Raw genomic sequence first — 21,981 nt, forward strand, 5'->3', positions numbered from 1 at the left:
ACTTTCATTCTGAGAACAATAGTGTGTGTGTGTGTGTGTGTGTGTGTGTGTGTGTGTGTGTGTGTGTGTGTGTGTGTGTGTGTGTGTGTGTGTGTGTGTCACACTGACATCAGCGAACTATAGCAGGAGACTGGAAATCTCTAAGGTTTCTTTCTAAATGTGGGCTGCTGCAAATGCATCCATTTTCTAGTGTCTGATGACAAATAATCAGACTGCTGTGAAACGTAAAGGTAAATGAGAGTTCCTGCTCTTACCATGTTCTACGATACAGCATAAATGTGAAGAATACCGGAATGGATTAAGGGATTGCTGCAGAAGACGACGTGTCACGCGCACCCTTATAATCTGTCTAATCCAGCACTCCAGCTCCCACTGAACATGCGCACGCTACAGCGGCTGATACGGATACGTGGTGCACACTGCCTCTACCACCTCATTCAGGAAACAGACAGCCACCTTTGCATGTAGCAGCCGTGCAAATGACTAACTGGGGGAAAACAGGCTTTGCAGGGACAGCCCGGGTGACTGCACATGCTCAAATGGACATGCTTTTCTCTTCATCGGTCAACCGCATACACTTAGTCATATGGTGCCCCATCACAAGGACCTGTAAAATCTACCAGGTCGCTGGCTTTTCTACGAGTCGACCTGAAGGGGCTTTTCTGTACGCGCACACCAAGGAGACGCCTAAGGCTTGCGGTCTCTCCACTATCGCTACACACTTGGCCTCTCGCACCAAACAGCGCAAGCCGCTCGGAAGCTTTTGGGGTGACAAAGGTAGCAAATATCCAGAAGCATCGCGGCGCTTGGACCATCGCAGGGTGGCCGAGGGGACGCCGCTCTGAAGAGCACGGAGCCCACCTGCTTTCTGGGGCTTCTGATGGCACCTTCTAATGGCAGCTGCGGACTGTTCTCGATTTACATGTCGTGTTTGCATCGGTGTCATTTATCTTTAGAAACGGCGGTTTTATGATTGGCACAAGGCTTCTGGGGAGCCCGTCAGGACCACAGTTAGAGAACGAAGTATGACTCCTCACTGACGGCCAGATTTAAAGTGACATGCACTAAGGTAAGGCAGAATGTAGAGCAGCAACATAGTCCATGTGACATTTCAAAACAAATCAATAATCTGGCGCATGAGCAGACAGTAGCCTGGAATTGCCCAGGTTGATTTATTTTATTTCATTTCTGGTTTCCTTGTTTTAATCTGATCTGACTTGTTTTTAGACAAGCAACTGGAATGAAATCTACAAATGTTCAAATCAAAAGAGTCATGGAAACATGCTGAGGTGCAGCTGTGAGGAACGTTCCACTGCGAATCCTTAGTCAGCGTGTAATGATTGAGTTGTAACACAAGGGGATTGGGGAGCACAGTGTTACACTTTGTAAATTAAAAACAATGTGCACTGCATGACCTCAAAGCGAACACAGACGCCAATTTTATGGAGAACATCAAGTGTCGATTTGATTCGCTCTGCCTTTCACAACAGTCCAATGCTTTATACAACCTCTGAGGCAATACGACTTTCAGCAGCGATACAACACACCCTTCCTTTCATAAGCAATGCACCTCTGTATCGTGCCAGTGCTCTAGTGCCCATCTGACACAGCTAACTCTGACATGCAACACAGTGTAGATACCCACTTCCTTCTGATAGTGCCTGTCACCAGTGAGGTTTCATTTACGAGAACTTTCTACCAGACAGTGGAGCCAGAACTGAAGATGTGACTGTCAGAGCTGGTTTCCTGCATCTACTGCATTTCACAGGATGGTGTTAACTTTGAACCCTCAAACCAAGATGGAGGGGAAAAAAAGAAAAAGAAGAGGAAGAAGATAAAAAAAACATCGAGAACATATTTTGCTGATACAGAAGCCTAGTAGTGTGACCTTTGACCAGAACCACCATGGCATCATCCCTTTCTGTCACAATTAGAGAGACACTGATGAGCCAGCAGTGAGAACAGTGTAAACACACACGTGCATGTGCACGCACACCACACACACACACACGCGCACACACACACACACACACACACACGCACACACACACGCCGTCTCATACACTGAGCACAGCAAAAACTGCTGATGCTTCAGCACATACTGTTAAGATCTTCAGCAGAGCTGAGAAGCACTGTCTCACTTTGACCACACATGACGGGTTACCCAGGAACGCCGATTCATGTAACGCAGAGGCGCAAACAGCATTTATACTTATATTCATATTCATAAACAGCATTTATATTTATATTCATAAACAGAATTCATATTTTACCAACACATTTTGATGCAATTTCTCATATTTCTCTCTCTCTGAGCATTCTTTCAGATGCACCCCATGTACTGGAGGCTGTGATAGACAGTGAGAGTAGTAGTAGACCAATGCCAATAGCCAAAGCAACAGATAAAGTAAAATGATCAGTTCAACTGATTTAAAATTCATGTTACTAAAAATCTATTGTACTAAGTGGAATTACACTGCCATAGACAGAATGTGAAAGACAGCTCAGATTCAGACACAGAAACTACAAAGACTCACAAAAAGTGAAGACACTCATGAGAAAGAGAGAGAGAGAGAGAGAGAGAGAGAGAGAGAGAGAGAGAGAGAGAGAGAGACGGAAATTAGATAATACTTTCCGGTTGGGTATAGCGCTGCAGTGGATACACACATATTTACCACTAGATGGTGATAGAGAATCGTGGGTGGCTCGAACTTTTGCATCTGTAATAGATCTGCTCTTGCTCTCTCACATTGTGTAGCATCCGTCATTCGCCACAATTACATTCAGTAAAGACTTATGGTTTTCATTTTTTGCTTTTCATTGCCTTTATGAGATGTCATAATCGCATATTCTAGCCTAAATATTACATCAGCCTTCATCACAGACTTTAAATATTTATTCTGCAATTACATAATACTGGAAAAAGAAAGAAATCACTTTAACATCGAAATAGTTTACAGGTAAATGTTTTACATATATACATCGCTAAAAATACACAGTTAGATTATAAACTATATAATACCATAAGGTTGCCTAATAAAGCGAACTTCTATAATGAATTTAGGCAAAGGCAACGTTGCGGGCTTACCAGGAGTTCGTGCGGTCTGATGGAGTTATCTGTGTAGATGCACAACTTCTCTGCAGTTAAAGGACGCGTCTCCTTCAGTTTGGACGCTAGAAACATGCACACGGCGCCAAGCAACTGCAGGTTACACTTTCTAGTTGGTACCACTGCTAAAAATCTGTCCAAGTAGTTCATAGCCAGTGGAAAAACTTCTTCCTCGCACGTTTGCTCCTCACAGACCTGGAAAAGCAGGACAGCGATGAATAAGTTCAGAGTAGAAAAAGCACGTGGTACACAGCTTATGTTGCTTAATTTAAATTCCCCAAGAAAGGGACATTCATCACAAACTAAATTAGACGATGATCATTAGAAATCGAAACGTGTCCTAATTCATGTTCTAATTTAACTGTGGGCTTTTGACAAGAATCGGTTAAAACTGTTATAGGAACGTGGGAGTTCGGCTAGTGCAGTGTTATCTGAAGATTATAAAATAAGAATTTTTATGCCCGAAAAAGGGCTTCTGATCTCGGTCAATAGACTTGAATTCCTTTGGTTCATTCAGTAAGAAATGAATTCAAGTCACAATCACCCGAGCCAAAAAATCTCCCATGCAGCACAGTAGGCTACGGAACAGTTTTTTTTAATTCGTCATATTTTCATAAAATATTTAAAAATATAAATAAATTGCCCACGCACACAATCTATACATGTAAATGTTCGGCGGTCCAATTCACATCATTCCCGACAATTGCCAAACATGTTAATCGAAGTTTACTATGATTAAAACATAGTTTTACAAACGAAGTAGGATGCAGTATTTCACGAGAGGGTCATCGTCAGACCGAAATATTCTTTTCAAAAAATTATATAAATTCACAGGTTCGCCTTAACTCAACATTCAACACATGAAAATAAAGTATAACTTGTCCTCTAACGTTTCCAACTATTTCTTTGTACATGTATCAACGCTATTGACGATAATCGAACTTAATTCCTATGCTATCGACTTCGATCAACGTAGGTTAGGAACAGCACGGGCCCTCGCCCTTCCGCGAACTCATATTTGGACAAAAAAAAACCCAGAACACTTGTAATTGAAGTTATACGCTTTTCAACCATAACCAGACTTGTTAATCCTCCATATGTTTACTTGTGCACATACAAAAAGCTGTTATGATGTTTTAAGACACTACAAAAGACAAGCAAACGCCGAGACTGAAAACCAACATGGCGTTTCGTTTTGTAGTACAGGGGTGAGCATTGAACTGCATACGTGTGCATGGAAATATTTATCGTAAAAATAAATAAATAACATTAAAAAGCAGGATACCCTCCTGTGCAAACGACATATCGATTTATTTATTTTTAAGCACATGCTTCTCGTCCGTGATACATCTTAGTAAGCATGTCCTCTCCGGATCTATGACACATAATTGTGAACTTGGTCCAAAACCAACTCTTAAAATAAACGGCTTCACAAAAAAATGCATTTATCCTTTCGGATATGTTAAAGCAACTCCTCCAGTTTAATTTCACAGGATAAGGGTGACAGATTGTACCATAACAGGGTTCAGAAGTCGTTTTAAGATAAGATGTTACCACGGAAATATAGACACGGTTGCATTTAAAGTTACGAACCTCCAGCATCCAGGTTGCCACCATCCTTCGCATAAAGGGCTGTATGTCTTTCTGTACACATTTGAAATAAGAACACTGGGGAAGAAACCTCTCTTCGATGGTCAGCAAGCTCTGTAGCACCCTGTCATCACTCAGGAGATTCGGGTCAGGACGGGCTCTTACAATGGTGTCCGCTTCGAGGCAATACAGCTCCATGGTTTTAGTCCTTTCCAAATTACAATTTATCTTTAGACAGCGGAATATAAAGATTATAAAAAGTCAGAGAAGTGGAGCAAGAGACGTCTTGGGCATGTAAAATGTGTCTACAGGGCTATCCTGTGGTGGTCCAGCTTCATATGCGAAGTTGTAGTTTTCCTCCCCTGGTCGCTGTCTGCTCTGCTCTCCTCTAGCTTGGGGCTTGCTTAGACATAGTGACGCAAGCTTCGTAGCACTTCACATTATTGGCCAGAGCGAAATGTTCATTTCTCATCTGCTTCTCTGACTTAAACCTCTATACTGATGACAGTATGGGTGGGTATTGACTAGTATTTATTGATCACGAACATTGACCACCCCGGAGAGTTCCGCCCACGCGCACATATATAACAGACCCACTCAGCTGCCCCGCCACACAGAAACACAAAAAGCAGAATAGCTATAAAGAAGTGAAAATGTTCAAATACCCTGAAGTGTTTCATATTACAGTGACAGTATAGCATCTAGATGGAACATAAGCGAAGACACGGAGTATTTTAGTCTTGTATTCCCGTGAATTGGACTGTACTCTTACATAGCTACTTTTCAAATTGCGAAAGCCTAAAACTACATTTCGTCTGGTTAGAGCTTTGCTGTGCGGCAAGGCTTGTGGTGGCGAGGGCTTTCTAGGAAATGAATTAAAGTTGTGGCAGCACGTTCAGGCTTTAGATAAACTATGGTGCCAGTGCAGTTGCCTGGGAGCCCGAAGAAGCCTAAAACTAGAAGTCTCACTAAAGCCATGATCACCATCATGCAAATGGCATGGTGGAAACTTTCTGGCACTCATGGAAGCGTTATCAGACAATACAATCAAACGACAGGTACAAGTACTCTGTTTAACATGAAGACTTTATTTAGCTGCAATTTGGCAACAGAAGGCGTTAAGATGAAATAACCCAAAATACAAGTCTCTGAAATTGGTCAAGGTAATGTTAGTGGTGTAAAATAACTATAATATATAAGGACTAATGGTCTGCTACGGTTTTAACACTTTAAAAAGCTATAGGAATGTCCCTTTAAAGCTTTTTTGTCCACATTGGTTCCTCCCCTTGTCATTTTAACAGCCAATAGGCTAGTTCTTCGGCGTCTGACTAGACTTGGTTTGTTACTGGGCAGACTTTCACAGTAGAACTACACGACAGGATTTCAGTCATCTGTATTATCGTTCACCTGATTACTGCGAGTGTTTGTATTCAGACTATTTTACGATCATTTGCCACAAATTATAACGTCAAACATAGGTACCTACATAGAAACCGTGTATCTAATAAACTGAGAGATGTTTCGAACTCCTAAAAATCACATTCCAAAGGAACTAGTCTGACATAAATTTAAGATGCAGCGTATTGCGTAAAACGACTGATAACATCAACCGCACGTTGGTGTCTTTGCCACTTAGTTATCAATCATATAAAAATTTAAATTTACAAAATGCAAAATTGTGAAATATGTTTTGATATCTACTGAACCAAATGTATTAAATTGTGAATAAATTGCACTTAATTTAAAAAGAATAAAAGTTTGATTAAACTGTAAGCAATGTACATGTTTAGACAACTAAAATGTCTAAAATAAAGGGCAATGATCTCTACCTGTGACACATGAAAATGCCGGATGAGCTGTCAATGTATGAAGATGTTACAGTGTACAGTAAACATATCATAGCTTACATAATTTCAACTCTAACTTTGCATGTTGGGATTTCACCGAAGACTGCTACAGTATCCGATTATTCCAAAGGTTTAAATGGCAGCGTGCTGATAGCCTTTTGACGATTATAATCGTCAGACAAGCAGACAACTTGCTAGAAATTGTAGGTTAAATATTGGGCAATAACCAGCACGCGACGCAGTCGGTTGGGTCTAAGAGGCGTTGATTACACTTACGCATATTCAAAGTAATATTGGTATTAGTAGTATTAAAAATAGTAGACTTTGTACAAATACAGCCTATACTTTGACCATTATCGTCTTTTTAATTTATTCTCTAATGTTTAAGCATTCTGTACAAAATATCATAATTATAGGTAGCCTACAGCACATCCTCGAATCTCACAAATATTACTCATAAGCCATTATTATGTCAACTAGGCATTTTTGTCACGGACGTCCTTTTGCTTACTGCTTAATCCGTTTGAACTACACGTCGGGGAAAGTGAATTGCAGCCTACATTACAATAAGTAAGAAAGAAAGAAAGAAAGAAAAAGTCGATTTCTCTCCACCCTATCAAATGCAGAACAAGAGGAAATGTTGCTTACAGAAAAGTAAAATAAGAGCTTTGGATTGAGACCATAAACTCTGCCCCTAAGTAACAACGCTTCATCTGTTCGTTTGGAGAAGCGGTGTTCTGAAGCGTCCTGCCGTCACATTTTCGCGGATAAGTGACGTCACATACAATGCGAGCTTTAGCAGCTCCGTTTCCCGGATGTCTGCAATTAACGCGATAATCATGAAGACACACCCAAAGAGAAATCTTACCAAACACCCTTCATACATTTTAGAAGATTACAACATGGATTCATTTGCACACATTATTGTTGATCGTCTAACAATTGGCTTAAATTAAGATGTAATTGGCATTCAAGATGAACGCATACAATAACAGAACAAGTCTTGTCAGTTCTATTCCAATGTTTAAAGTAGTACTGTCTTTAACATCAATTAAAACTCAGTATGCTTAGCTGTTTACTTATATATACCATAGTATAATTGACTACCTTTAACAAATATATATTGCAAACAGATATATATATATATATATATATATATATATATATATATATATATATATATATATATATATATATATATATATATATATATATATATATATATATATATAATATTATTTTTACTTATTTTATTTTCTTCACACATCTAAATATATGTGACAGTTTCCTTTATAAGTGCTGTATAGTGCTGCATGAAACACCTGCACATAACAGTCCTGAAATCAGTTGCAGTAGAAAGTGACTGCATTGTTGTGGGAAAACACCAGAGTCAAGAACTGAATACACACCTATCACAATGTCTCATGAAATGTGTTTTGCGTTTCTTCCTTTAAGTAATATATTAACAATGTACAATGACTTTAAGAATTAAAAAATGCATTTATTTTTTATATATATTATGAGAAGTTAGATGCCTAAAGTTGTAAACACAGAATTTATCATGCTTGTCTGAATATATACTTCAACACCAATCAGGATTATTGCATAGAAATGTATGTGAAGCATTCATAAGGGAGATATGTTCCCAAATAAGAGCTGATTAAAACAGAATTCTGCATTTACTTTGTTTAACAATTATTATGATGATGATTATCATCATCATCATCATCATCATCATCATTATTATTATTATTGTTATTGTAGTTATTATTATTATTATTATTATTATTATTATTTGTATTATTATTACTATGTCACAAACATTTACAATGAGTGAGTTGGCCATTATAATTGCATTTCTCTCTCTCTCTCTCTCTCACTCTCTCTGACACACACACACAGTGCGCGCATTTGCGCACACACACACAAACACACACACACACACACACACACACACACACTCAAACTGTCTGTCACCCCACAAACTGTATAAAACCTCGAAACCAAACAGAACAAATATAATGAAGAGAATAACAAAGCATCAGTAAATGTAAAACCTTTTCCAATCAAATGCAGTCACTGTACTTTACAAACAACATCTACACAATTAAACACAATTAACAGTAAACTATAAAGACCACAAAGCCTATTAGTAATATATTTATCAAGCCTAAAACAGACCACTCATCACCTTCCTAATGATTATGGAAATGTTTCTATTTTTTGTGGTTGAGCAGATACAGATGTCCATATAAAACAACAAAAACAAGAAAGAGAACTTAGCCATCCATCACAGAAAAAATATATATGATATGCTTCATTAATTCACCTTCACAGCTTTGTCCTTTCTGTGGCAGCAAACTGAATTTCCGCCCTATAAGTCACCAGCCTTGATGGAGAGCACCCAGGTGGAAGGCATTTTGGGTCTAAAGAACAAGGACCTGTCTCTAGGTAGCCAACATCAACATCGTGCTCATTTTTCATATCATGAAAAGATCACAATTTCACAATATCAAAAAAATAGCCATTTTGGCTGCAGTAACAATAATAAAGAACAGTAATTGCAAGAGGGTTATAAACCTACATACAGGTCCTGTGATGAACCACCTCATATAGTTATTGTTTCTGTACAACTACAGCTAAAATTCTGTATAGGTATAATTATAGTTTTATAAACTAGTTGGGACTAGAGATGCTACAATGTAATGGTCAGACTGCTCTTGCTGGTCTTAAATAACACCAGAAAACAATATAAATAGTGAAATGAAGTATCAATAGTATCTAACAATGGTCTACGATGACTAAAACACTGTTTTGTAGGTCTAAATGAATGTTTGCATTCAATAGTATACTTCAATACTCTAATGTTGAGTTATTTTTGTCCTGTGTGATGTGGCAAGGTTGTGTGCACAATTGATATTGAACTAACTACCTGGCCAACAATTTGCAATTCAACTGAATTCTTCAAGTCAATAATTTCCATTAATTATTAACAAAATAGTAATGAGGGGCAATTCTCTTGTGGACTAAAGATAAATGACAGATGTATATAAATATTAGCATGAATGAATGTTTGATAGGTTGATAGAACCTCATATGAACATTTTGTCAGCTGTAAGAAAGCTGTAAAAAAAAAACAAATACAGAAATAATGCAAGTTGCAAAATTGCTGAGGATCCTGAATCCCTGGTTATTCAGTCCAGACACCCCTCCTCAACACAAAGAAACACGCAGATGCACTTCTTCATTCTACCCAAACATTACGAAAGGGGAATGTATTGCCTTTTGATGGCATTCATTTTTGAACCACAGTCATTATAGACTTCAAAAGCCTTTACTGGCAGTATGTTGACAGACATTTTCTTCAGAATAGAGACGAGTGAAGGTGCATGCAGTGTACACAAAGATCTCTGGCATAGTGTGTGAAAAGTCCCGTGACAAAAGCAGACCACTGCTGTTCTGTCTGTAGCCCTCGCGCCATGATCCGCCTCCAGTCTCTGAACCCTCAGAAATGGCGCTGACACAAGGTACCTCAGCATGCTGTGAATAAGCTACAGGTGCCTTCAAATGGGATGCCATAAATCATTTCACATCTGTGAACAAGACACTATGTACATGTTTACATCTTTCCCTCCCACCACTGTAATATACTCAAACCACACATTTTTCTACAGGGTCACCATGAAGTCAGAGTCACTCCTGGGTTTGGGTCTCCCTACTGTGTCCAGGCTTGTCCCCCCCGTCCAAAAGTCTAGATCTCGAGCTTGTCACTCATGCAACAGCTGCTGCCTGATACCATACTAACCCAGTGCCCATTTTACATCCCCTCCTCCTTCCCTCCCCTGTGCAGAAAAGAACCCTCAGATAGAGACAAAGACATTGTTGGTAGGGAACCTTGGTGCAGAATGCAAGGACTTCTCCTGGGGGGCAGGTGGTGTCCCTCCGGAATTCATCAGCACTAAACGCCTTTGCCTTGCTTTCTTGTCATTGGCTCATTCTCGTGCCACGGGGAGAAAGAAAGGAGAAAATACAACAAAACAAAAGTCCTGAAGACTTCCACCTGGGTGTGCAGTCTCCTCCGACTCACCCACAGGAGGAGGTGAGATGAAACTCGCTGAGCTCACATGTCGACTGTCTCTCCGCCGACTGTCTCTCTGCCAACTGTCTCTCTGCCTTTTGTTCAGGTCGCTTTGCCAGGCTATAGCTTAAATAGCGTTTCAGAGTTGTTGTAAAGACACACAGCTACAACAGCATCAGTTGAAAAGCACCTGGATTCAAACTTAGGAAAAACTCTTGAAAAGCATCCAAGTATGTGTGCGTCTGCACACGGAGCGAGCCAGACAGGAGGAATAGATATATATAGATATTGTTAGTGTTCATTCCAGCAGATGAAAGATGCATCGAGTAATCTGTACAAGTAGATCTGTTCAAGTAGATCATTGATCTGGATCAGTTAAGTTAAATAGCTAGTTGATTATAAGGATCCAATCAGGTAAAACGGCACTTGATGATTAGGATCAGTCCAGGTAAAATAGCAAGTTGATGATCTGGATCGGTTCAGATAAATATCCAGTCGATGATCTGGATCAATTCAGGTAAAAAGCCAGATAATAATCTGGATCAGTTCAGGCAAAACTGACAGTTGAAGCAAACAAGATGAGTCCTGCTTAAAGACATGCTCCTTCATCATCTTTTAAATACATGCACCTTCATCATCTCTTAAAGGCATGATCCTTCATCATCTTTTAAAGACATGATCCTTCATCATCTTTTAAAGGCATGATCCTTCATCATCTTTTAAAGACATGCACCTTCATCATCTCTTAAAGGCATGATCCTTCATCATCTTTTAAAGACATGCACCTTCATCATCTCTTAAAGGCATGCTCCTTCATCATCTTTTAAAGGCATGATCCTTCATCATCTTTTAAAGGCATGCTCCTTCATCATCTTTTCACAGATTTGTCATAAGAAATTTCCCAACAAGTGGCATTTCTCAGTGCTTAATCATTTGGCTGGAAAGTATGCATAAATTACTCATTGCCTAATAGTCCTGTATAATGTATAAAACATAGAGAGATACACATCTATGAATACTGTGAATTATAACATAGCTTTAGAAGCTACTTGACATTTTACAAAAAAAAAGGTTTAAAATAGGTTTAATTGTTATCCTGATCCAAATTCAATATGCTATTATTATTTTATTTTACATGGTAAAGCTCTTTCACTTGCATCTGTGCCCACTATAGATCTTACATCTACACCTGCTAAGCATGCACACACACACACACACACACACACACACACACACACACACGCAGGCACACGCACACACACACACACATACACACGCACGCAAGCACACACACACACACAAACACACACACACACATGCACACACACACACACACGCATGCACACACACACACATACACACACACATTCACACACGCACACACATGCACGCACGCACACACACACACACACACACACACACACACACACACACACACACACACACACACACACACACACACACACACACACACACACTTGCCATCTCAGTTGGTGCACTTGGTTTGGTGGGGAACCAGACAGAGCAGATGGAGTATTGACAGTGATGAGAGAGAAAGATTATCTGCAACAATTCCAGCTCTCTCACGTTCTACATATATCAGGTGCTGCCTCATTCCTGCATTTAAAACGATAGCACTTGCACCCTCTCTGTGTCACCCAAAAATGCATGAACAAGTACAACAATAAGACATAAAAGTCCAGTAAGAAGCCACCACATGAGCTCTGTGTCAAGACTGAGAACGGGACACATCGATTTCGAATCAAGACCAAAAGTACAGGATGCTCAAGAGTTGTCAGGTCTGAGACCAGCTGCATTCAAGATAATATAATATAATAACAATATAAAAATAAAAGGAAGAAAATGTATTAGTTTATTTAAAAAGAATATTTGTTTGTAATCAGTTGTATATTGGTTATTCATATAGTAATATTATTTATCACTCATTATACATGATATATACTAATAATGTCATATTTCATTATATATTTTGTAAAATATAGCATGAAATAATATAGAAGCCAATATTATTATTTAGATCAAACAAAGGTGTTTTTTGGAAGCAACAGATAGTGAGATGATTCTGTGGCCACTCTTTATTTATTCAGAAGTCAACACAAAAATTAACTGCATATAAATTACATACATCTGTTTTTATTATTAAATGAAAACATAGTAATAACATTTCAATCTGCCATTAAACAAAAACTAACCAATTAAGCCATCATGGAAAGGAATGATTATGGCAGCAGTGAACAAACGTCTGAGCTCCAGAGTTTCCAGAAGTTTCTAGGCCAGTTTCTCTGTCAGGGAGAGTCAAACTCCTCAACTAGCGAACGAAATCTGCAGTCTGCCCTTTATATGTTAGTTAAGTATATTAAGACAAAAAAATACCACAGAAGGCAATGGTTCAGGGGGGCTGAGGAGGGTCTGACCCTCCTAATTAAGACTTGGATCCCCCTAAAAACTGTTGGGGGGTGGTTTGAAACATTATACATAACTTCTTACCTGTAATTGTAAATAGTACAATTTTCTTCAGAAAAGCTGCCCCCGCAACACCACCCAGTTGTCACTGTATAATGTATATATTGTATGTAATGTATGTAGCTACCTCTCCTCTGAAAAAATTAGACGCCAAGGTCTCTGTTATTGAAGAGTGGCATACGTTACATTCAGCTGAATGATGTTCTTTAGAGAAGTTATTCATACAAACGTGCTTCACAAGACCAAAGAGTAAAATTCAAGACTGTAATGTGTCTGTAATGACACTGTTAATGTACCGGAAAATTGAATCATCCAGCAAGTGAAAATGTACATTTGCAATCCCATTGTAGACCAGTCACAATAAAACATGCTCAAACTTTACTGAACGTGAAGTGAGGTTTTCCTCTTTGGTGCCATTTTGAACTTTTATTCTGTTTAAATGTATTGTTTATATTCAACAATAGCTAGAAAAAACTGAGCAATTATGAGGCAGCAATTATGAGGCAGATGCATTATTACAGGTCAGTTCATACTCAAGGTAATTCAAACAGTCCAGGGTCACATAGCCAATACGCAATGTATCCAGAAACATTACAAAGCAGAAAACAAAACACAAGAACTAGGAAATAAAGAGGAAACAATGAACATGACAAAATTAGCAACAGACACTACATACAATCACTCACGACAGGTTACAGGGAACTCTCAGAGGCTTGGAACACTAACAGAGGCTAACGCAAAGAAAATTCATACTGTAACTTTCAATCATACATTCAAACACTGACGTGACACAGTTAACTGTGGAAACGGAGAAGCCAAGGAGGGGCCAATCGTGACAACATCTCTGGTCTCGGCTGGTCCAGACTGGACTCGAGAGCAATTACAGAGTCCACTTTTCAAACGACCAGGACAAATGCGAGTTTACAAGATGGAGATGCAGATGAGAACCTGGCCAATCTAAACCAAGACAAATCTGAACCAAGACTAAATCTAGAACAAGACTAAACCAAAACACTACCATCACCACCACTACAATGTCAATTTAATAGCACTGTTATTGGCAAGGCAACTTTATTTATACAGCACCTTACATACACGTTGGCAATTCAAAGTGCTTTACAAAAGAAAAGACGAAGCTTATTACGACCCGAGGTCTATCACCTTCGGAAGAGGTTGTAGAACTGTAGGATTTCAGAACAGCAAAGTCTAAGACTATAGACACACCAATAAGCCTGTGATTACATGTGATTACAAATTTATTCCACAGAAAAGGTCAAGCATGGACATTGCTGAGGCTTAGCACTGCAGAAGATTCCTCCTTCTCAATCAGCGTAGAGACTGCAGCATCCGGCAATTTGTGCCCAGCACTTTTAAGTGGTCGTTTAAACAGCTTGTTCTACCTGCATGTCTATAAGCTTCAATGAAAAACCCCATTCAGAGCTGCAGACCAGAACAGAGTGTCACAAATCAAATGCCTCACTCCATCACAATTACACCAGCACACACAAGATCACTGCATGGTCCCACACTCGGGCTAATCGGGCTACAATAATCTGATCCTTTTGGGGGAAACTCAAGCGTTGGGGTATAATTTACGACCCATATCTTTCCAGCTCCGGGGGCCTGCTTAGAGAGCTGCGCTCAGGGTCTGCAACATGTGGCGTGCGCTATCTCGAGCACAAAGGTAAAGGGAAGCTTAACATCCTGGGAAAATCTCAAACAGTGTGAAATTACCTTGATCCAAAGATTCCTGGCGCATACCAGCTCAATGAACCCATAACAGTGCCCTGGAATAGGCAGACGGCCCGCTGTAGAACAGCTGGGTCAGACAGGAGAGGCAACAGAGGGAGGGAGAGAGGGAGAGAGGGAGAGAGAGGCAGAGAAAGAGAGAAAGAGAGGGAGAGAGAGAGAGAGAGAGAGAGGGAGAGAGTGAGAAAGAGATACAGAGAGGTGTGTGTGTGTGTATGTGTGTGTGTGTGTGCGTGTGTTTGTGTGTGTGTGTGTGTGTGTGTGTGTGTGTGTGTGTGTGTGTGTGTGTGTGTGTGTGTGTTTGGGGGTAGGAGGAGATAGAAAAAGCCAGAAAACAGAAGTAGCAGGAAAAGACAGTTAACAGTTAACAGCAAATGTAAATATTGTAAACAGAGTAATGTGGATCGTACACTGTAGAAGACGGATTCTCCCTGAGGCGTTGGTAGATTTCTCTGAGATTCCACAAGAGGAAGAGTGGTTAAGTGAATCGATCAGCGTGTGACGTCAGAAGGGATAAGGAACTGCCTCTCCTCAGGACAGGCCTGTGTCTTTGTTTGGGTTTATTTAAGAAGGTGGAGGCCATCTTGGCTGGAATGCTGTTGTTTCGAGCATAAATCTGGTGAAAGCTCGCAGCGGTGTGTAAATGCTTGCTGAAAGCCCAGACACAACACGAAGCAGGAAACGGCACCCGACCGTGCCGGCTACGAGGTGTCTGAGGGCCGGCCCGCCTCTCACCTGACTCTGTCCAAAGCTTCACAAGATGGGGCCTTCATCATTCGGCTTGTTTCACACCTAGTTATGTCAGCACCAGTGTGACCACTTGTTCCCTCACTTCTACAGTAGACCACATTTTCACGCTCCTTCCCTGAAATTAAAGGTAAGTGCATTGTCTAGGAAGAAAGAGACGTTTATAGAGTAGTTTTGGAACTTGGTTGTAAAATAAAATAAAACAATGTGTTCTCCGGGTAACTAGTAATGGTCAGCTGAAGATGCCATAAACTGCGTTATATTGCTGGTTGGCTGCAAGGTTGTAAAAACGGCACCATAGAGGGATAATGAAATATCAGACCAGGCCACAGTTACTCCACGTCACACTGCTTTGAACTGAAGGGGCTACAAGTAGTACGTACTGGGAGTTAAGAGAGATATCAAATTGATTGCTAGTTAAATAAAGGCAGAGAATGTTTCTTGCAGTTGCTATGCAACCCCACAAAACATAACAGGGCTCTGAGTCATTTCATTTGTGGTGGACTGTTCAGTAATGTGGACAAGGCATTGCCATAATTTACAATTTATAGTGTCTAAACTGGATTCTGATCTTGCTTATATTGCACAGTGATCATCACAGAAGCACAAAAATGTGCACGACAGAAACAGAGACTCGACACTTTGAAATGTGCAGTGTGGACTGTCAGTGCAGCTGGGATGTGCAGGCCTGCACCCAGCAGAATCAACATGAGAAAATAAAGTCTCAGAAAGAGAGGCAGTATGTCGCATGCCGTGCCTTTGTACCCTCTGAAAGCCCGTTTTGTAACTAAATGCACCTGTGCTTTCAATGCCATTTTGTAACGAATTATCTGCCACATCTTGACCTCAGCGTACTAACGATGCGTTAGTGTGAGAAAAGAAAAAGGTTGTTTCTGTTTTGACACAGGGAGTGAAAACCCTTGCATGGGAGTTTTGCTCTTAATAAACAGGGACTTTACAAACACACGCACATGCACACACAAACACGCACACGCACATACATACACACGTGCGCGCACACATGCACATGAACGTGCATGCACACATGCACATGCATGCACACATACGCACACACACACATGCACACACGCGCACACACACACATACACACACACACACACACACACACACACACACACACACACGCACGTTTGAATGTCCCTTTATCGGAACCTGAGTGATTCCTTTGTGGCCAGGAATGGTTTGTTGTATTTGGTGCCTGGCCAGGTCCTTGTAGATATTTATCACATGATACCTGCTTTCACAGGGCCTGAGTTGCGTCTTTGTTTATGCCTGATTCCTGAGAGTGTTCTTTGTGGGTCGGCTCATGGACACGGCAGGCAGCACGAGCTGAGGACCTCACACCTGCTGCTTCCTCATGGGACTGTTGTGTCATTACAGCAAACACAGAATTCAGCTGTCGAGGTCTTTCTTCAACTATGGTGATGGAACATGAGCCAAGATGACGTGAAGAACATCTATTGCATATAAAAACCTGCAGTGGTGTTCTCGCAGAGCCATTTAGAAGATCACCTGTTCTTCAAAGGAGTCTAAAAGATGAGTTCTAGAATGCTTCTGCCAGCCGAAATCCTCTGATGTATTACTGAGTTTTTTCTCACTCATTCTCTTTTGTATGTGTTTCCAGGTAACACTGGACATCAGCACCTCCACAGTAGTCTCCTCTGGCTCCATACTATTGTCAACGGTTATATGAGCGGAGTCATTTTGATGCAAAAAAAATGCTTTGGAGTTTATTTTTATAGCATCAGTGATTCTCGAACCTGCATATTTAATTTTTCATGAGGTCATCTGGTAAACAGAGAGGGTCAGGTGAATGGACAATGGACCACTGGCTCTGTAGAAGAGAGGTCTCGTAGCTCCAACGCCCTCCCTGGAGAAAATGTAGCTTGAAAAGTCGGTAAGTTTGCGCTGGTCCTGCTTTGTTGAGGAAAAAAGCCAGTTTTGCTTGTCATGCACTGCGACTCCATGAAAATCGATAGGCTGTAAGCACTGTAGGCGAAATGGGCCAATTCTGCCCTTTCATATCTATCAATTATTTTTGTGTCAGGGATGAGATCAGCTGGACGTAATCAGACACCACTTTCGCTCTTTGATGATGTCGGGAGACTGCTGCGGCTCCATCGATGACCTCACATTGGGGGGGAAGCATTCTATGTAGACAGGGACATCCCTGCACTGCGTGAGCAACACGCCACTGCCATGTGACGTGAGAGGTGCGGCGTGAGCCGGATTTGGCCGCCGCCGGCTTCGGCCGCTCCGCGTGAGGGGCCCGCCTGTGCTCCCGCCCGGCTACATGCCGAGAAAAGTCACTCGTGATCTATTAGCCCCGGAAGTCCAGGGTGCAGAAAAGGCACCAGGCCAGATCACACAACATCATTCACCTTTCATTCACTCCCCACCCCCTCCCCCACATTAACCATGCTAGCTCACCCATAATCAGATTTCAATTACTAACGGGAGGCAGGACCTTGCCTTTCACCTCAAACCCACTTCACTAATCTAACCCATGTGTTTCCTAAATAACAGAGAAAAGCGTTGTGTCATGGATGAGCAGGAGGGACGGGGGGGGGGGGGGGGGGAGCTATTGACATGCTGTGTCATGCAGAGACTATAAAAAGAAATGCAGGCTTTTTCCTGAATCAGTCGGAGAAGCGGGGCTATTTTTAGAGGCTCTGGAAGCAGGGGAAGTGTAAACAGTGTCCCATGGCTCGAGGGAAACATGTGGATGACAAACGACTCGGGCTCCTCTGATATATTCACCAGCGATGAGGATTCCGGGGGTCAAACAGGCCCGGGGCACTGAGATGAACCACAGGCATTGTTTAGGAGATCCACTCTTTTGCCCCACACCCTCTTTCATTCTCTTTGACTCTTTCTCTTTCGGAGATTCTCGAAAGGTGATCTCTGTTATCCTCTCGTTTCGAACTTTGGGTGGCATGTCCTTTGGTCCAGGATGGGAATGTGTTGGGATCCTATTCATTCAGGAAGACAGCATTCTCAGGCACTGTGGGATAGCACCCACCCCCAACTCAGGCACAAATACACATGCCTGCTTCATCAGGGTTTGACTCTCTCTCAAACTTCTCAGAATGTCAAGGGTCAGAGCCCAGACTCACTCACCGATGGAACACCCCTCCCACTTCCTCTCCTCCCCTTCTGTCTCTCTATCTCTTTGCAACTTTTCTTTAGAGTCTCACACAGAGAGAATGGACTTGAAAAAATCTTTAATGAACTGGAAAGGGACAGAAACAGCATCTAGATAGAGAAACAGTGGGAAAAAATCAAATTTTTAGAAAAAGTTAATATATTGATAGATCGACCAGTTCAACAGTGTATGCCAAAGAAAAGAGGTTGGTAAACACCAAGCCAGTGTGGTGTGAAGATCCCTTGCACGTGTACAGGAGTTTGGTATGAATAGTTATGCAAGGTCATGATGTCTCCTGCCTCTTGGTTTATTTCATAAGCGCTGAGGCACAAAGTTGCTGTACAAAGTAAGTGAGGGAGAACCAAAGGGAGAATACATGGTTTGGGATTTAGAATGTAAATCTGAGTTTAACTTCAATTACATTCCGGTGCTCCAAACTCAAAAATAGCTGTTAATAGTACAAGTCCAATGAGCCAAACTCAATTCGTTTCAATTCAGCACAACCAAGCTCATAAGACTCAAAATGAATCATAAGTTCACAAGTTCATCTGGAAGAAACAGCCTTGTGAGAAGATGAAAAATGGAGGGTCCAAAAATCTAACTCAAGCAAACATCATTACAGGTCAATGCAGCATTTATGGCACACTGGTAATTCACAGGAGTCATTCCTTCGGCTTTCAGCTTCTACTAAATCACGTCGAAGAACTCAAACATTCCTCGGGTTCGGAAACATACGCACATAGCCCAGGGCTGACGGTGCTGGAAGGCTGATGGAAGAAGGTCTCAGGGGCACATCACCTGTCCGACTTGCCAAATCCTAATTATGCCCAATTACACCGTTAACACAAGCAAGCTGCTGTGGAAAGGTCTTAGGTTGGCAGGTTGAGCATTTCCTGTTCTTCACATGGCTACCATTCTAGGACCTGTCATGAGGAGCCCATAGGTTCCTCAAGTTTCTGCTACTATTTGAAATGAAGTGTATTTTTGTCACTGTCTCTTTTTTTGTAATATGCATACAGTGCTTATTAGACTACACAATCATGAATAAAGTGTACAGTATATTCCATCCATTGAACTATTATATATAACTATATAATAGATGTATAAGCAAATTAAATAAATCCATAAAGGTTTAATAAACACTAGGTCCGTTACAGCTTTAAAGGTGTTGGGGAAGTTAAAAAACCAAGAGTCAGAAACATAGCAATTAACCCCTTGAACTCCTTGTCAAAATTATACCCACTGAGGGTCAGACCATCTACCTGTCTCCACAGGACGGGTCTCCCTTTTCATCACCTTCATTGTCGTCCTGGGAAGCCGTTGGCCTGCTAATCTTTAATGGGGCAGAAGAGCTTTTCCCATATGCCTTTTTTTTTTCTTCTACGGTTCCTTCGTGAACGTGACCGACTCGTTCTCACTACAGTGGCAGACTTGGTGGGCTGCCTGGGCCTCAAGTGCACCAACAGGTTGGGATTCCACACCCCGTAAGAAAATAAATACCCCATAATGACTGCTTATTAAAACATGAAATGCAAGCGAGGACGAAAGTGTACATTTCATCCACGACACGCAAATACATGTTCCTCACTTATCTGTGACATTTCAAAGACATGAAGGAAATCTTCCGTACATATTTACTGCAGGTTAGTGAATATGAGACAAGATGGCTCAGGGAACCAAATCACGTGGTGCAAATGAATCTTGTCGCCATTTTCCATTGGCAAACAATGTTCACAAACAGTTTGGTGATCTGGTGGGCATCATAACGAAGGTTAATCAGAAAGAAGAAAAAACATAAGACATCCTACGTATAAAATAACTCGTTCATATGAACATGACATTTTTATGGTTCTGTAATATGTGTATTTTGCAGCCTGATGAGAGAACCTGAAGGTTTCTCAGCAATGCAGATATGCATCTCAAAGCAGGGAGTGACATTTGAACACCAGCTGTTCTACCTGTCAAGCAAAATGGAGTTCTGCCCCAAGCAAGCTGAAATGTTAAGCAACATTACATGGGAAAGTTACAAGTTACATAACGTTACTTGGGAAAGTTGTATGCTACATAACGTTACATGGGAACATTACATGTTACATAACATTACATGCTGGTGACGCCTCATGGTCCACCCCCTGAAACACCCACCACTAATCACCCCCTGAGCTCCGTTTTCCACCCACCCACTCTCTCGGCAGCCCAGGGCCCCTGTTTGTCTGGGCCTAGCCATTTCCTACAGAGCAGGATAGTGTTTCAGCTCTGAGATAGCATTAGCTGTGCCAGAGTGACAAGGGTGGAAATTTCAAAGAAAAGAATGTGAAGGGGAGGGAGGAGGGGAATAACAGGAAGAAAAAGGGTTGTTTTAAACGCTGAGTAAAGGAGTTTGGTTATTATTGGAAAAAATGAAAGAGGTCATTCATGAGCCTGTGCCAAGGTATGAGGAAACTGCTCGTGTGTCTCTAGCAGTTGGGGGATCCGGGCAGGCTCTGCCTCAGCTGTTTCTCCAGGTCTCACTTGTATCTCAGAGACGTTTCACCATAGCCAGTTGATCCGTCCCATGTCCTTGTGACCCATACACAAACATAGAGCAAAGGCAGCATGGTGGATCTCCCCTGAATGAATAATGTTTCTGCTCAGTTGTAGAGATCCACAGACTTGTGGAGATATTTGATGCATATGTATGCAAATATGCCACATACATAAGCAAATACACCATAGTGAAAAGCAGACCAGGAGGAAATGCTTCACACTAGAGGAGTTTACCCTCAAGTCATTCTCCACACCTTAGTCTACACTTCTGTTACAACTACCCTCTTTACTTAGGGAAAAAAGATTTGCTAATGAAAAGTAAAGAAAGTTCTGTCTTGAGTGAGTGAGAGACTAATGATTTTTTTTTAAAGGGAAAAAAATGTCTTTGCAGGCTTCTGTCATCGATCAGTTTTATGAATAACCTGAGAAAGAAATTGCCTTTTTGGGGTTGTTTGGCCTGAAAATAATGAGCCAATAAAAATAATTGTTACAGATGACTGCTTAGCCCCGCCCCTTGCTTCAAACAATCAGGAATAAATCAAGTGAACATTATGGGGAGAGCAAGGGAGTCTGGGAAGCAGGTTAATGACATCCGCCCTCGCCCTAGCATGAAGGTGCTGCCAGTTTTTTTGCCCAAAGCCCCCAGCCGATCGTGGGAGTCAGGGTGCACGGAGCGGCACGGGGG

At 41.3% G+C, this 21,981-nt stretch overlaps 1 protein-coding gene and 1 long non-coding RNA gene across 4 annotated transcripts in view; one reads left to right on the plus strand and one right to left on the minus strand.

Annotated features, from left to right (window-relative positions):
* The window catches only part of ccnd2a (cyclin D2, a), a 128,237-nt gene that overhangs the window by 16,479 nt on the left and 89,777 nt on the right, over positions 1–21,981 (minus strand). For 2 of the 3 annotated variants that reach the window (XM_077022024.1, XM_077022025.1), the window contains one exon: positions 3,089–3,304. In XM_077022024.1, the coding sequence (XP_076878139.1) occupies positions 3,089–3,259 (171 nt within the window). In that variant the 5' untranslated portion in view covers positions 3,260–3,304. Of the gene's footprint in view, positions 1–3,088; positions 3,305–4,702; positions 5,203–21,981 lie in introns of those variants that run through there. The other variant, XM_077022023.1, reaches the window with a different exon arrangement.
* Positions 15,215–18,180, plus strand: LOC143527089 (uncharacterized). Its single transcript, XR_013134028.1, has 3 exons — positions 15,215–15,734; positions 17,006–17,522; positions 17,673–18,180. It is a non-coding gene; the product is annotated as an uncharacterized LOC143527089 (long non-coding RNA).

The sequence above is a fragment of the Brachyhypopomus gauderio genome, chromosome 11 (genome assembly GCF_052324685.1).
Source record: "Brachyhypopomus gauderio isolate BG-103 chromosome 11, BGAUD_0.2, whole genome shotgun sequence".
NCBI classification, from domain to species: domain Eukaryota; kingdom Metazoa; phylum Chordata; class Actinopteri; order Gymnotiformes; family Hypopomidae; genus Brachyhypopomus; species Brachyhypopomus gauderio.